Genomic DNA, 16,775 nt, shown 5'->3' on the forward strand with positions numbered 1-16,775 from the left:
GTCTGTCACCAAATGATGGTGTTTCAGTTGAGCTGCCAGCTCCACCCAGGCTGTGGTTACTGTACTTCATGTTGTGTTTGTGCCGTCACAGAGGACGCTGCTCGGCTCCCACACGCCCTTAATAACTGATGCAGGTTCACACACAGAGGTAGAAAAAAAAACCTGCAAACACACACCCATCTGCAGGTTCCCATGTTTCCACTGGGTTTTAGGCGAACACCTGCACAAAGTGGTGGTTTTCAGTGATATGAAGCATTATCTCTGCATGGAACAGGTCACAGATTAGTAGTTCCTCTGTTAAAATGCAACAAGTCATATTTAACCCATAAAGACCCAAACCTTCTACTGATCTAAAATGTGTAATAACATCTGAACCATCAATCCGATCGATACATGTCAATAACACCGGTCTACAATTTTTTAGACATGATTTGCTTCAGAGGTTAAATGTGCTAAATGTTACGTGTTTTAATAAGATTAATTGGAAAATAAATGACAAAAGTGCCGGTTTGCTGATGTTTTCAAGGTATATGATTAAGTGTAATTACACATATATATTGGTTTATGTACATTTATATAACACTGCTCAACAACAAATGTATTGTTTCAGTTTTTTGAGCTGATTTAGGATCATTTTGGTGCTGAATCCAAAAATCACATTCATTTTGCTCAATCAGGTCAACTTTCTGAACTCTGCTACATATTGGCTTTTGAACATTTTTGCTTACATTTATGGGCATTTTCACATCATATGATACAAAATTCTTTCATATTTCTTGCAATAAACGAGTTCTGAAGATTTTACTTTTTTCCAATTTATGATGAATGTTTTTTTTAATATTCCAGGTGAATGAAATGGCTTCCACTAGAAGATCTGGCAAAAATAAGCCTGACGTATTCTGCTCCATCTGCGGTGAATACACCATCGTACCTAACAGGAATCCTGTTAGAAAAGGATTTTTTTTCTCTTAAAACCTATTTTGGGTGAGAACTATATAAAAAATCAACTGATAAAGTCACAAAAATGTCATCAATTTTGTGAGAAGATCAAATTTTTCAAAATCAAATTAGCAAAAAAACCTGACCTGAGTGAGAAAAACAGATGTCATTTTTGGGTTTAGCGGTGCAAAATGGTCCGAATTCAGGTGAAAAAACCTAGACAACTTGTAAAAAACATTTTTTTGTAACCCAGTGTAATAGTTTTATAAATCTTCCACTAAACAGAAGCTGTAAAGTGAATGTATTCTAATGTGCAGACAGTGTTTTGAAGTAGATCTTGTAGCTCTGAGACAAATATTCCTTTGGAGTCAAACCCATTCTCTCGTTAATTGTTGAATTTCACATTTTGACCCAAGGCTGTATCTTGGAAAGTTCAGCCAACCAGCATTTTTGACTGGATTTTTCTTTATCAGTGACTCTCATGTGGTAAAATTTCATTACTTTTATTCTGGAAGCATTTTCCTCGTAGACCAGTGGAATCGGTGTAAAATACAGTTTATCATCTTTTCATGGTCATCAGATATGACCTATGTGGATGTTCAGAGGCTCTGTAGTTACCATGGAAACACCGTCATCTACAACTCAGGTGTCAAACATGCAAATATTCACATTTCCAAACTCTCCTGTACCAATAAAATGTGTCCAACCTGAAATGTCTGTATTAAATTCAGTCCAGTTTGAACTCTTTTCTTCCTGTTCCGCAGTGTTTAGTGTCTTTGTAGATCTGATCCAGAATGCACATGGACTAATGAGAAGTGAGGAAGAAGACTGGGAAAATTGCATTAAATTTTCTTATGTTTTTTAATTTAAATTTCAGTTTTTTCTTTTTTTTTTTTTTTTTTTGGGATAGTTTATAAAAGTAAGTATTTTCATAATTTAATGTTTTTTTTACACTAAAACAAGGACAAAAATTTGGAGTCGTCATTATTTCCAGGTTATTCTGTTCTTATTTTACTGGTCCGGTCCACTGCAGGTCAAATTTAGCTGAATATGGAACTGAACTAACATGAGTTTGACAGCCCTGATCTACATGAGTGGTAATTAAAATCCTAGAAAATACATGTTTTTTACTGAAAAAAAAGCACAGAATACAGAGGATAATATTATAATAAATGGTGATAAATCATTTAAGACAGGTGAAATCTACTGAAGAATTTATCTGGGAACTGCCACAAAAGGAACACTGGGTCTTTATGGGTTAAATACTTCTTCTTGATTACTTTTCTAACAAAAGTTCCAAAAACTACAACTAAAAGTGGACCCTTCTGAACAAAGATGGAGCTGTATGACTCAGTATTTGGGTGACTGATGAAGGCATGGGAGCGATGGTGCGATCATGTCTCTGTGTGATGTTATACTGCTGGAGTTTTCATCAGTACAAACATATTTATCTTCCATGTGATTTCCCTTTATGCTATTTGTATTGCGTTCCATTTACTTGTGCTTTAATTCATAGGGTCCGATGTCACAGAATGTTCTGTTTTGTGGAAAAATTTAAATATCAAAATAAAAAGTTGCAAAAAAAAAAAAAAAAAAGGTCCCAAAAAACAAGAAAAACCATGTGAACTCTTTGACATTTCCTTGTTTTCCTCATGAATTATTCATAAAGTGTGACATGAGCTACATCTTCCTCTTGACCTATTAACCCTTCATTGGGTAAGTGACTAATTTTGGTCATTTCCACACACGTTACAAGACAGTGACAGCAATAGTTAAAGTGAAATGAGTCAACAGTCTGAGGTCTAATGTGGTCTACAGGGTCTGTGAGGTCCAATGTGGTCTACAGGGTCTGTGAGGTCCAATGTGGTCTACAGGGTCTGTGAGGTCTAATGTGGTCTACAGGGTCTGTGAGGTCCAATGTGGTCTACAGGGTCTGTGAGGTCCAATGTGGTCTACAGGGTCTGTGAGGTCCAATGTGGTCTACAGGGTCTGTGAGGTCTAATGTGGTCTACAGGGTCTGTGAGGTCCAATGTGGTCTACAGGGTCTGTGAGGTCCAATGTGGTCTACAGGGTCTGTGAGGTCCAATGTGGTCTACAGGGTCTGTGAGGTCCAATGTGGTCTACAGGGTCTGTGAGGTCCAATGTGGTCTACAGGGTCTGTGAGGTCTAATGTGGTCTACAGGGTCTGTGAGGTCCAATGTGGTCTACAGGGTCTGTGAGGTCCACCTGTGCATGGACAGGGAGTGGACCTGCTATGTTAGGTACCAGGAAGTAATGGTACTAATGTAAGGACTGATGAAGTCATGGTACTAATGTAATGGTACTAATGTAATGGTACTAATGTAATGGTACTAATGTAATGGTACTAATGTAAGGGCTGCTGTTCAAAGGGCTCCTCTGGTTGTGGACTGGGGTCTGGACCAGCACTGACGTCGGTCTAACGTTCTAAATGTGTTTCATGTGTTTTTCTGTATTATGACTCCGCCCCCTGAAGGGGAGGAGAAGGCTGTTGTTTTTGGTTCAGTTTGTTTGTTTGTTTACACTTTCGCAGCAAAACTATTGGTTGAATTCAGACCACAGTGGGTTTACAGATTACCAGTGACCCAGAAGAGATCTGATTACATTTTGGCAAAAGTAGGTCAAGGTAAAATTCTTTAATGAATTTTTTAAATCTTTCTTCTTCTTCTTATTTACTTATAACGGGAAATTTCACGTCTATAAAAACATCAATTTTGTTTCAATTTCCTTCACACTTGGCACATATACAGAGGCAATTAATATGCAGACATCAGCACATGCACAGACATGATGACATCAGCTGGATCCACGCCAAAATAAGATACAATACGTGTGAGCGGCCACTTGTTTTATATTTACTTCTTGGATTTTTTTTTTTTTTTTTTTTTTGTCACTTATGGATAAGGAACCACCCATGGTAATTTCATTAACCTTGATTTTCTACATAACACTAAAGAGTTGAAAAAATTCACAAAAGTAATAAAGTCTTGTTATGTCCTCCAATAACAGAAAGGTTTAAATAATTAAAATATACGTGATATGGACAAAAGTATGTGGACGCGTTGGATTCAGGTGTTTGTTTTCTAACAGGGGTCTGGGATACAAAACAATAACGACAAATGTCAGAATATGGTTTTATATTGGGACAAATATCATTGAATTGGTTAGTTTGGTTTAAATTGTTATATTTGTTTCCAAAATGCCTCAGAGATGGTTTTTACTTAACTTCTCTCGACATTGATTTTTTTTTTTATCCATGACTATGATTTTAAACGTTCTAACACTAAATTTCTATTTTTCATACTCTCACCTGACGGTGAATAATGATTTTCTGCCACCACAAACCATTTACTTTCTTCACATCTCACATGAAACTTTAAGAAAACATTGATGTTTCTAAACTATATGGACAAAAGTATTGGGACACATCATGGCTGCAGCTGTAAAATGTCCTGTTCATGTTGATTTAACATATGAACATCAGTATCAGCCCAAACCTGTCAGAAAAGAAACACCTCAATTCAACGTGTCCCAATACTTTTGTCCATATTGTGTATCACTCACTGAATAACTTATCAATAAATCATTGAAAAAGTTTTAAAACAGAAAAAAACTGTGAACTCATTTATGTCCTATTACTGTCAGAAAAGTATTACTAAATAAAGACTGAAACAGTTTCTTGTGTTCAGTTTTGTCCTGCGTCATAAAAGTCCCGTTAACACCAGACGTCTCAGACTCATCAGACAAAAAGAAGAAGAAGTCGTTGCTTCATTTTTTCCATGAAAGTTTTCAGATCCAGAAATAGACGAGCATCTCCGCTGACCTCATTTTCGGTCTGGATGCAACAAAAATAAAAACGGACCAGTGAGAAATGATGAAATACACTTCTTCTTCTTCTTTTTTTTTTTATCTTAAATCAACAATGCATCATGTTTAATCAATTTAATATTTCCTTTTAAAAAGATGTACATGGGAACAAAAGGATTCATCTTCTATAGTATTAGACAACATACAGTACATGTCATGTTATAATTAGCATGTGAAAACAAAACAACAGTTACCGGTACTGTCCCTCTTATGTAGATTTTAAAAAAAGGGTCATCACTCAGTGTGAACCTTTTTTTCAGCCCAGGCAGATGAAGAGAGGTGAGACAAAGGCCTCTCAGACACCCAAACAGAAGTATTTAAACCATTGTTCTTGGAAATCACTTCTGAACCTTAAAATGTGCAACTGAGATTATTTTATTTCCCTCAATCCTGAAGGAATGAAGGAGAAAATAACTGTAAACTGAGACAATGATAAATTTAATGAATTTATTGGATAAGTGGGGATGAATCTGCAGAGCTGGTGCAAGAATTAAAGAGCTCCTAGATTTAGTGAATGACAAGACTTTTTTTCAACTCAAATGGTTTTAATTTATCCAGACACTGAATCAAAATCAATATCTGAGGATAATTCCAAAAGATAAACTGCAAAATTCACTTAAAGTTTCATTAAAAGCCCAAAAATAACAATACTCATCTCAGTCCGCAAAATCTCTATTGTCAGATGACGACAGAGACTGAATTAAAATCAAAATCTGATGATAATCCCAAATCTCAAAATCTGGAAATTCTTAAATGTGCTGCTAAAATTATTTAAACTTCCATGAAAAACCTGATAAAATGTCAAATTAGCACCGAAATACCAATATTTATCCCACCCCTCTTTATATTACCTCTATTATTTTTTGTAACTGATCCAGAGACTGAATTAAAATCAAAATCTGATGATAATCCCAAATGTCAAAACCAAAAATCCATAAAAATACTGCAAAGCTCACGTACAGTTTCATTAAAAGCCCCAAAAATTATATTATTCATCTTAAAATCCCCATTTTCTCTATTACATTTATCATGACTGATCCAGCTCTGAGATAATCCCAAATCTCAAAATCAAAAAATCCTTAAATGTGCTTCTAAAATCATTTACACTTTCATTAAACACCCAATGAAGTGTCAAATTAGCACCAAAAATCCCAATATTTATCCCAACCCTCATTGTCTCTATTACATTTTTTGTGACTGATGAAGAAACTAAATTAAAATTAAAATCTGATGATAATCCCAAATCTCAAAAATGCTACAAAATTCACTTACAGTTTCATTAAAAGCCCCAAAAACAAAAATATTTTTCTTAAAATCTTCATTATCTCTATTACATTTTTCATGACTGATCCAGCTCTGAGATAATCCCAAATCTCAAAAATCCCAAAACCCTTGAATGTTCTGCCAAAATCATTTAGACTTTCATTAAACACCCAATAAAATGTCAAATTAGCACCAAAAATACCAATATTTATCCCAAACCTCTTTATTGCTATTACATTTTTCGTGATTGATGCAGACACTGAAATAAAATCAGAATCTGACGATAATCTCAAATCTCAAAATCAAGAAATCCTTAAATGTGCAACCAAAATAATGTGTACTTTCATTAAAAGAACCCAAAAAATGTCAAATTAGCACCAAAATACCAGTATTTATCCCAACCCTCATTATATTATCTCTATTACATTTTTCGTGATTGATCCAGAAACTGAATTAAAATCAAAATCTGATGATAATCCCAAATGTCTAAATCCAAAAATCCATAAAAATACTGCAAATTTCATTAAATTTCATTAAAAGCCCCAAAAACAAAAATATTCATCTTAAAATCTTCATTATTACTATTACATTTTTCGTGACTGATCCAGCTCTGAGATAATCCCAAATCACGAAATCCAAAAACCCTTGAATGTTCGGCCAAAATCATTTAAATTTTCATTAAAAACCAAATAAAAAGTCAAATTAGCACCAAAAATACCAATATTTATCCCATTTGTCATTGTCTCTGTTAGGTTTAACTGTGTGACTGATCCAGCTGTGTTGTGGTTTCGTCAGACTACGACAGGCTCAAACTGATTTCTGACCGAATGACACAAACCACAGGAACAATGACAACAACTAATAGCACCATTCAAAACCAAAGCACCACAAAGAAAACCAGGACCACCCACGCACACGTCTCCAGATCTGTGGGACATCGAACACCGAGCTGCTTCGGTGTGGACCGACGTGACGCCTCCTTTCAGAGCGCAGACGTCACCGGACGCCCTCGGATCCTTACGCGGCGATTCTAAAAATACTCCTGGAAGGACGTAAAGACGATGACCCAGCACTGATGAGTTCTATGTAAAGCCTCGGGTCAGGTGACACATTTGTGATTCAGCAGTGAGTCAGACCAAGATTTCACTAAAACTGATTCAGATTCAGGCAGAAAAATTCATTTAAATCTGACTGAACGGTTCGCAGAATGTGTCGATGCTTTTCTTTGTCCCCGTGATGCAAAAATCTCAGGTTTCACGTAAGATTTTATAGAAATGACCAAGAAAAAGTGAATTATTATTGGACAGAATTGTAATGTGGAGTTCTATTGACACAAAGTTTAAGTGAAGAATAATTTGTAGTAAAATAAAACCAAGGCTCCTGTGGTCCAACAGCATATTTAAAGACATTCACTGACATTTGTTTGACCTTTCAAGGTGACACAAGGTCAAAGGTCATGGCACCAAATGAAAGCCCATGTGTGACTTCCTATCTATTTCCAATAGTAACTACCGTACTTTCCAGACTATAAGCTGCTACTTTTTTCTCGTTTTGAACCCTGCGGCTTATACAGCGATGCGGCTCATGTATAGATTTATACGGGCTAACGTTCTCCAGGAGGCGCTCTAGCAGGGAGAGCAAAAGTGAGACAGACAGATGGAAGACGTGATGAAGAGGAGGAGTTTGAATCTGAACTTCTAACAGTCATTTTGTGTGTCATGCACAAACCCTCATCATGGAAAACACACAAAGAAATGCATATGATGCAGCTTTTAACTTAAAAGCAATCGATGCATCTGTCTAAGAAGGAAAGAGAGCTGCAGCACCGAAGTGCCATTGAGCAACAACGGAGGAGAGACGTAGAAGGAGTGTGACGGAGCCTTTGAGGATGTTCAACTGAGGAACCCTGAAGAAGACGACTGCAGTGGTTTAATGAGCAGAAGAAGAGGAAGACACAGATCAGTGACTGTTCTGGGGTTTTGAACCAGCCTGTTCCTGACGTTTGACTGACGTGTTCCAGGTACTGTTTGGAAAAAAGCAGAGAAGGGATGGAAATAAATATTTAAATCATCTGTCTGTTTACCATCTGTCTGTGGAAAGATCTCTTGTCACAACGTGGACACCTGCCGCTTATAGTCAGGTGTGACTTATAGCCCGGAAAGTACGGTATATCAATGTCTTCAACTGTTTTGAAGTTACAGCACTTAAAGGTTGATCCAATTCTAAACCAATTAGGATTTGTAACATTTCAAAAATCCATATTTCTCAATTCTTTCAACAAACCTGTTAGACCTTGTGCCAAGGAACCTCTGCTATGAATTTCAAAGGATTCCGGCTGACGGTTTTGGAGAAGTAGTAGAAATCTGGACATAGATGACCTTGGGTTTGACCTTTCAAGGTCAGTCAAGGTCAAAGGTCATGGCACCAAATGAAAGCCCATATGTTGTGTTGAAGGTATAGCACTTTGAAATGTGCCCCATTATAAACCAATGGAGAATTTTAAAATGTCTCCAATTCTTTCCACAAACTTGGTAGACCTTACCCCAAAGATGTTCCACAACAAATATCAAGTCATTCTGACTGACGGTTTCGGAGAAGAAGATTGTTGAAAAATTGTTCACAGATGGACAACACCTGACACCAATAGTCCATCAGACCTTCGGAGCGTCGGACTAAAAAAAAAAATGTCGGAGAAAATTACGTACAACAACTTGGGGCTGTCTTTAAATGAGCACAAATATTTTCACAGCCTGAAAAGACGGAGTATTAGAGCGACAGTGAATGCAAAACAAAGTTGATATTTTCTGAATGAAGCATAAAACATGATAAGAAAAACAATCCTGATGTTTCTGAGACAAAAAGTCATGAACTTATGTGGAAAGACATGATCATTTTCAATTATTAAGTTGAAAGTTTAGGAGAAAGAGTCATAATATTCTAGGAGAATAAAGTTGTATTTTTAGGGGGATAAAACTGAAGAAAGAACATATAATTTTACTGGAAAAAAATTCTTAATATTTTGAGAAAAAGTCTACAATTCTGGGAGAAATAAGTCATAATATTTCAAGAAAAAGTCATAAAACTGACAGAATAATGTTGTAATTTTAGGAAGGGAACTTAAAATGTTTAATGAAACATTCAAAATATTTTACGAGACTAACATAGTAATTAAGGACGAAAATATGCTGAGAAAAAATCCATTTTACTAGAAAAACGATGTAATTTATTTTAGAAAAAAAAGTCTTACTATTTAGTATATAGGTTGCGATATTTGGAGGATAAAATCATAATGTTACAAGAAAAGAGTCTGAATTTTAGGGGAAAAAAGTTAAATATTTTTGAATAAAGCTGTAAATTTGGGGGATGGGGCTGCAGAAAAGTCTAGACATGCCAAGACAATTAAAGTCTTACAAATGGAAGACATAAGTTGTAAAATTTTGAGGAAAATATAAAATTTGAAGAATAAAGTTGTCATTTTATTCATGTGACATGACATAATATACATGAGGAAATTAAGAAATGATGCAGAACTAAATAATGTCATTTAGTTTGTACTGATCATGTGTTTGGTTCAGGCTTTTACTCATCAAAACTTTATTCTCGTCATGGTTTGACTTTGTTTAACTGGTTTTATCGTCACTGTGGCTCTGACACTCAGCAGTTGGATGTTTCCATAAACTCATCATGTCTGTTGGTGATCGTTGTGTAAATCCATCCTCACATGAACTCTGAGTCCATAAACGGTCTCTGACTCCAGTGTGATCGTAGTCATGGATCGGACTCACTGCGTCACTCCCAGCATTCCCTACGTTCCGAATTTATAAAGTAAAAGTCACCGACGCAGATAAAAGGTGAAAATAAACCTGTAACTGTTAAAGCAGCGTAAGACTTTCATCACACATCTGGTCCAAAAAAATATATTATGTGAAAATTCACACAATACAACAGTACAAGTATTTATTTATCAGAGAAATGCAGTAAGACGTGATGAAACACCCGTTTCAGACAGAAACTCACATCATTTTCATAGTTTGAATGTTTGTTTAGGAGCCGAAAAAGCCGAGTAGAGATGTGACATCATGTTTGAAAAGGAGGAGGAGACTTGGAGGAAGACCAAAACAAACACGGCGACGGCAAGAAATGGAAGTAAGGCTGCACCGATCCGATATTAGGATCGGACATCGATATCAACATTTCAGCTGGATCAGAGATCGGTAAAAGCAATCAATCCGTAACATCAATCCATTCCCTTTACATTTTTGCGACACAGGCTACATCATGCACGTCCAACGTAATTCTAAAGTAACGCAGCTGACCTAAATGTGGAGGAGGTGGTGGCTTATACAGGGGTTTTCAAAAAGAAGGATGTAAGAGATTACAAAGATATGACTGGACTCCTGTAAGACTGAACAGGTTAGGTCTGATGAAGAACTGACTGTGTTGGAAATGTCCAAATGGTCACGGTACTCTGACCCACAACTGTGGGAATGTCCAGTCATCAAAGGCTTCTGGAAGGTTGTAGTTCATACTCTGAATAACTGGTTGGACAGAACCGTCCCAGTCTGTGTTTACTGGGGAAAGGACCGATAACTAACGCATCAAACAGAACATTTTCTGTTATCATGGTTGGGGTCTCAGTAGCAGTCAGGATTGTTCTTAAACACTGGAAAACCCCTAAAGCCCCACAGTTTAAAGCATGGGTCAACTGGAAGATCCAGACTGTGAATATGAACGTGTGCTTCAGAAGTTTAACCACAGCAGCAGTTTGGACCCATTCTGCTCTGACCCAACTATGACTGAGTCAGCAGGACCACAGATGAACTACTGTCCTCTTGTATTTTTTTATTTATCTAATTATTTATCTTTTTTTTTTTCTTCTTGAGAACTTCCACACTTTGTAGCCTTTTTTTTGATACTTTTCATGTACGTACAGAAGCCCTCATTGTTAACATTAAGCATCATTGTATGCATGCTGTGTACCAAGTGAAAACTCAAAGAAAAACTTGAATTATTAAAAAAAAAAAAAAAAAAGAAAGAACCCATTTCATGATTTCATGACACATTGCTTCAGTTCTCAAGCATCGTCATGGAATGAGTCAGTGACCGTTTGAAAGAGGAGTTTTCTAAGTTTTGAATGACTGCCATGGGGGGGTCCAAGACCTTGTTCAGTGGATGGTGTTATGCTGATACGCCTCTGGGGGGAATGCTCTTATCGCACTGATGTTGTCAGTGCTGCAGCTGGTGGACACACTGAACACTTGTAAACAGGAAATAAAAGCTGATCGTGAGTAGAATACTTGTGACTTGGCTGGAATTTTCTGTTGCTTTTCCTTATTCAAATATTGCGTAATGAATTCAGTTCATTCTTTTTGAAGAACCCTGTATAGTTCTGTAGATAAAACTGTGAGGAACAGAAAGACAAAGTGTAAGTGAGCCACCTTCACCTTATCATTGACTACCTGCTGCCCCCCCGAAAACAAATTTGTGACCAGGGGGCTGGGGGAGGGTGTGCCGAGCGATTTATACTGTTGTGCTGTACAACACTAGTGGGTAACACACCCGCAACGCAAGGTGCTGTCACTCACGATCCCCTGGAAGAGTGTCCCCCACCCCCGTTCAGAACCTCTGCTCTAAATCAACAGTATCGGATCGGTATCGGGTATCGACCGATACTCAGCATCACCCCAGCATCGGAATTGGTGTCGGAGCTGAAGAAGTAGGATCGGAAGTGCGTCCGCTAACGGGTCGGAAGAAATGGAAGGAACGACTAGTCGCTTTTCCATTGGACATCTGCGCAAAACTTGACTGATATTTACTAAATGTCCAAAAAAACAGAAGTGCGTAATATCGGTTTTTCCATTTAATCACATACGCAATGATTTGTTTATTATTGTGAGATGACACAAGAATTCATTCGACGAACTTAAGTATGGTGTTGATTTACAGATCTATTCATTATTATTATATATTCCCCCTCTATCTCCTACTAAATTAAAAAATGATTGGGTTTCCTGGTGTGTCCACACACACCGCCACGTTTCTTCTTCTTCGCTTGTTGTAACGTCTGTCAACATCCGTTTTTTTAATTCATCTGACTCTAGTTGTGAAAAAAGGTCTTTCCATTGCAGTTTTGCATCATATACCATTTACGCTACGCCCAAAAAAACCACCTCTTGCCGGCACAAAAAGACTTTTGACTTTTGGTGAAATTGTCGTTTTTCCATTCGGTAAATTTTTATGCACAAGTTATATTTGCACAATTTGAGGGTCAATGGAGAAGCGACTAGTGTAAGTCAAATGTCATGGTATGATATGACGTGTCTGATCATGACAAAATAATACTCAGACATCAGTTACTGCTGCATGGAATTCCCTTTCCCACAATTTGCGACTACAATTCCGAAAAGGCCCTAGTGACGTTTCAGTCTGTGATGTCAACAAGCGGACTGTGTTTATGATGGAGTCCTCTTCAAAGTGATTCAGGCGCATAAGCAGGAAAAGACGAATGGATCAGTGATAATAAGGATATCACTGGGGTTTGACAAATTTGAAAAAACATTTGTAATTAAAGTCGTACGCTGCTTTAATATCCGAGGACGTCCAGATACGACCCTGTGAAACTTCTGGGGTGAAAACCGAATCCCATGATGTGAAAGTGTCTCTGCTCGTCCTGTGCACCATTAATGACGGATATTACTGAAGTGAAATGATCGGAAAAAAAACCCAAATAATAATGAGCAGACATCCAGAAGAACGGCAAGACGACGGCAGCTTCACTACAGCATCCATTTGTAGCTTCCACAGAGTTAAATCACATCAAAACACACATAAAATACACAATCCTCTGACCGCTGACACTGTGCAAAACACACTCTGCTCATACTTCAGCTAAATAACAGTGAGGACCGATGGATACGTCAATATATAACAAAGCTATAGCATGAAACATGGTGGTCAAGTAACAACTATCAGATTAACATAGAAACAATCTTTCATTTCATATTATAAGATATCTGGAAAATCTTTTCCTTACAAAGTGGATTTTTTTTTAATAAAAATTCATGACTAAACAAAACAACCTGTGAACATACAGGTTAAAAAACAAAAAAAAATTAAAATCAGGCTAAACATTTCGGCCACTTCGATAAGACAAGTGGAGCTTAATGCGACCAGTCCTGTGGCCAGAGACAAGTGGAGTAGCACCAAATATGACAACAGAGGATAACTGATAAAGACAGAGTCTGGAGGTGAGTTCAGGTGTCAGAGTTACCGTCTCTCTGTCTGTCCCGGTTTCCGCAGCCCCCCCCCCCTTCCAGTGGAATGTCAAACTCAGGCTGCGTCCGGCCCGTGAACAGGTTCGGGGTCCCGGGTCGGAGTCGCACACTCCGCTGACAGAGGTGGTGAAAGGTGAAAGGGCTGCTGGGAACCCTAAGGCTCAGTGGGGGGGGGGGTTTGAGGCCTCCCAGACGGACGGACGCTGTGAGCTCAGTGGCCCTGGCACGTCTTACAGCACATCTGTCTGAAGTATGGCCGGCTGCAGAACTTGAACCTGAGCACCAGGGGGCAGTACGCCACAGTGTTCACATCTTTACACTCTGCAGAAGGAGAAGGGATGAGTTAAGGCAGGCTTTACAGCAGGGGTCTCAAACATGAGGCCCGGGGGCCAAATGTGGCCCACCAAAAGTTCCAGTCCGACCCCTGGGATGGATTTGCAAAGTGCAAAAATTCCACACTCAAGGCTGCGGAACTCATTTTCCACATACAGACCAATTTGATCTGAAGTAAAATAATAACCTACAAAACTAATGACTCCATATTTTCTTCATGGTTTGATGTGAAAAAAATAATATTACATTATGCCTGTAAATAATGACAACTTTAATGTTTTTTCTTTGTTTTAGTGCAAAAAATAACATTAAATTATGAAAATATTTACACTTACAAACTATCCTGTAACAATAAAATGTGAATAACCCGAACAAATATGAACAACCTGAAATGTCTAAAGAAAATTAAGCACAAATTTAAGAATTTTCTGCCTGTTCCTCAGTGTTCAGTGTCTTTGTAGATCTGATCCATAATGCACATGTAGACATAAGCTGAGGCAGAATATTGTTAAAATGTAACTTATTTTTCTTCAGAATTTTCAGTTTTTCCAGGTTATTCACATCTTTTTTGTTTGGATAGTTTATAAAAGTAAGTATTTTTATGATTAAATGGGGTTGTTTTGCACTGAAACAAAGAAAAAAATTTGGAGTTGTCATTTTTTATAGGTTATTCTGTTATTATTTGACTGGTCCGGCCCACTGGAGATTGAATTGGGCTGAATGTGGAACCTGAAAGAACATGAGTTTGAGAGCCCTGCTTTATATCCTCCTGACACCCAGGACAGGAAAAGATATGGCTTTTTTTTACATTAAATAATTGTCTGGACTGGTAACAGCATAATGCAACCGTTTTTCACATACATCCTACATACATTTATTTTATTTCTGTATATATCCACTATATGTAATAATAATAATAATAATAATAATAATAATAATAATAATAATAATAATAATAATAATAATAAGAATAATAATAATAAGAATAAGAATAAGAATAGATTGGATTTTATACAGTGCTTTTCTAGACACCCAAAGACACTAGACACTACCATCTGAGCCACAGCCGCCCCCCCCGTATGTTGTACATACAGTCGTGGAAAAAATTATTAGACCATCAAAAGTCATCAAAAACAATGGTTCTGCAATCCAGTCCTAACTCCTGTGTGTGTCATGTGACTAAAACAGACAGAAAAGAAAATATGGAATGAATAAAAGCACTGTTTTTGTCAGTACAATGACACAGATACTGACGTACGAACTGAAGTGATTTTGGTTTTTATCCAGAAAACATGTTAAATGCATTGATATCAGCTGTGAAATTAAACTACTATGAGCTATTTTTGTTGTTCTCATTATATTTGTCCAAACAAATGCACCTTTAGTTGCACCAGGCATTAAAATGAACAAGAAACTGAAGAAAATAAAGGGTGGTCTAATATTTTTTTCCATGACTGTATTTCCATCTATATGGATATTTTCTTTTTTCCTGTAGTTTTGCATATTGTCAATATTTTCTGGGTACAATTTTTATTCAGTCTTTTTTTTGCACTTTAAAGGTAGGGTAGGAGATCCTGGAAAAAAGGTTCGAACAAGCTACATTTTAAAATTACACAATTCAAATTTCTTCAGACGTCCCCCCAAAGCCACACCCCCATTGTACTGACTGTTCTCACAGAGGGGGGAGGGACAAATGGCAGCTGAATTTGATAGACACATCACCATTCAACCATTTCGATGGGCCGGTTAAAAATGATTGGATGGTGTTTTTTCAGTCCTGTCCGTTCCAAGGGTGAATAACATTTTTTATTTTTGTGTCAGAGCATTTAATTAATTGGTTGTAATCAGGGTGTGAAGGGGATTTGAAAAAATATAGTAAAAAATGCTCCAGGAAAACATCTCCTACTCTACCTTTAAGTGTCTGCTGCGACAGAGAAACAGAGCTGCTAAATTGATTTTCATTATTCCTGTAACACTGACAATAAAGTCCTTTTCTATTCCTATTTTATTACTTTTATATGCAATGTCTTTTACAATAACCAGAATTTTATTAATTTATTTTTTTAAGTAAAACTTTGAAACTCTTGTCACCTGCAGAGGATACAGAGGATATGTCACTAGAACTGTATTACAGTCATAACCTGTTGTACTTCAATAAATCAATTAAAAATCTAATTTCATTCACATGACTTGAATAGTTAAATAAAATCTATTAGAGCTGAAACAATTAATTGACTCAAAGTGATCCAAAAAAATCATTCAACCCCAATTCTCCTGAATCAAAGCTTTGTTTCCTTCATTTCTCTGCTGTTAAACATTGGTTCCACTGTTGTGTTTCACACGGACACTTATTGTGACGCACAAAGAAGTTGCAGTTCAGGAAAACTGCAATAGAATATTTCTCTTCAATCAGTTCAAGTTGATTAATCAAATTGTGAATTTTTGCATTCGCTTCAAGCGCCTAATCGATTAATCGTTTCAGCTCTAAAATCTATAAACTTGAAGCTAAATCCATTCGTTCTGACACTGAAACTGATCCTTGATTCTTCCACGTTGAGTTCAAAGTCACTCTTCATATCATTATGAATCTCTGAAATGCTGTTATTGTAATAGAGTTCATATCTTGTGTCTTGCTGAGTTCTGAATTTTAATGTATTTGTGTTTTAGAGACAAACTAAAGTCAGGCGTTGCATTTTTTTCAGGTTGTAAACAGATTGATGTGTGGTAGTGACTTACTGCTTGTCCAATAAAAATATCCCTTAGGTAAATTAAAGTCCTTTAATCTATTTTTAAAAGTGGAGCTGAACTTTGACCTCTGACCTTCGGGGTTGTCTGTACTGATGGGCAGACTGAGGTCACATTTGCTCTTGCACTGCTGCATGGCGGCGGGGCGCTGATGTTCCAGACACTCGTTGGACGGTTGACCGGTGTGAGTCAGACACTGCACCGAACGCATCTCCTGACCCAGACCGCACTTCGCCGAACACTGAGGATGCACAAAAACACACACAAACACACAAACGGGACGCTTTACAAGCCAGGTACCAAAATGAACCCAGCTTCATAGAAGCACCCAGATGG

The 16,775-nt window shown here is 37.2% G+C and overlaps 1 protein-coding gene across 1 annotated transcript in view; it reads right to left on the reverse strand.

Moving 5' to 3' along the window:
* Nucleotides 1-12,291: 12,291 nt before the first annotated feature.
* Nucleotides 12,292-16,775, reverse strand: part of adamts10 (ADAM metallopeptidase with thrombospondin type 1 motif, 10) — a 137,168-nt gene continuing 132,684 nt past the window's right edge. Inside the window, exons 25-26 of the mRNA XM_030133252.1 lie at nt 16,515-16,680; nt 12,292-13,682 (exon numbers count right to left, since the gene is read on the reverse strand). Coding sequence (XP_029989112.1) covers nt 13,573-13,682; nt 16,515-16,680 — 276 coding nt within the window. The 3' untranslated portion in view covers nt 12,292-13,572. The remainder of the gene's footprint in view (nt 13,683-16,514; nt 16,681-16,775) is intronic.

The sequence above is a fragment of the Sphaeramia orbicularis genome, chromosome 4 (assembly GCF_902148855.1).
Source record: "Sphaeramia orbicularis chromosome 4, fSphaOr1.1, whole genome shotgun sequence".
NCBI classification, from domain to species: domain Eukaryota; kingdom Metazoa; phylum Chordata; class Actinopteri; order Kurtiformes; family Apogonidae; genus Sphaeramia; species Sphaeramia orbicularis.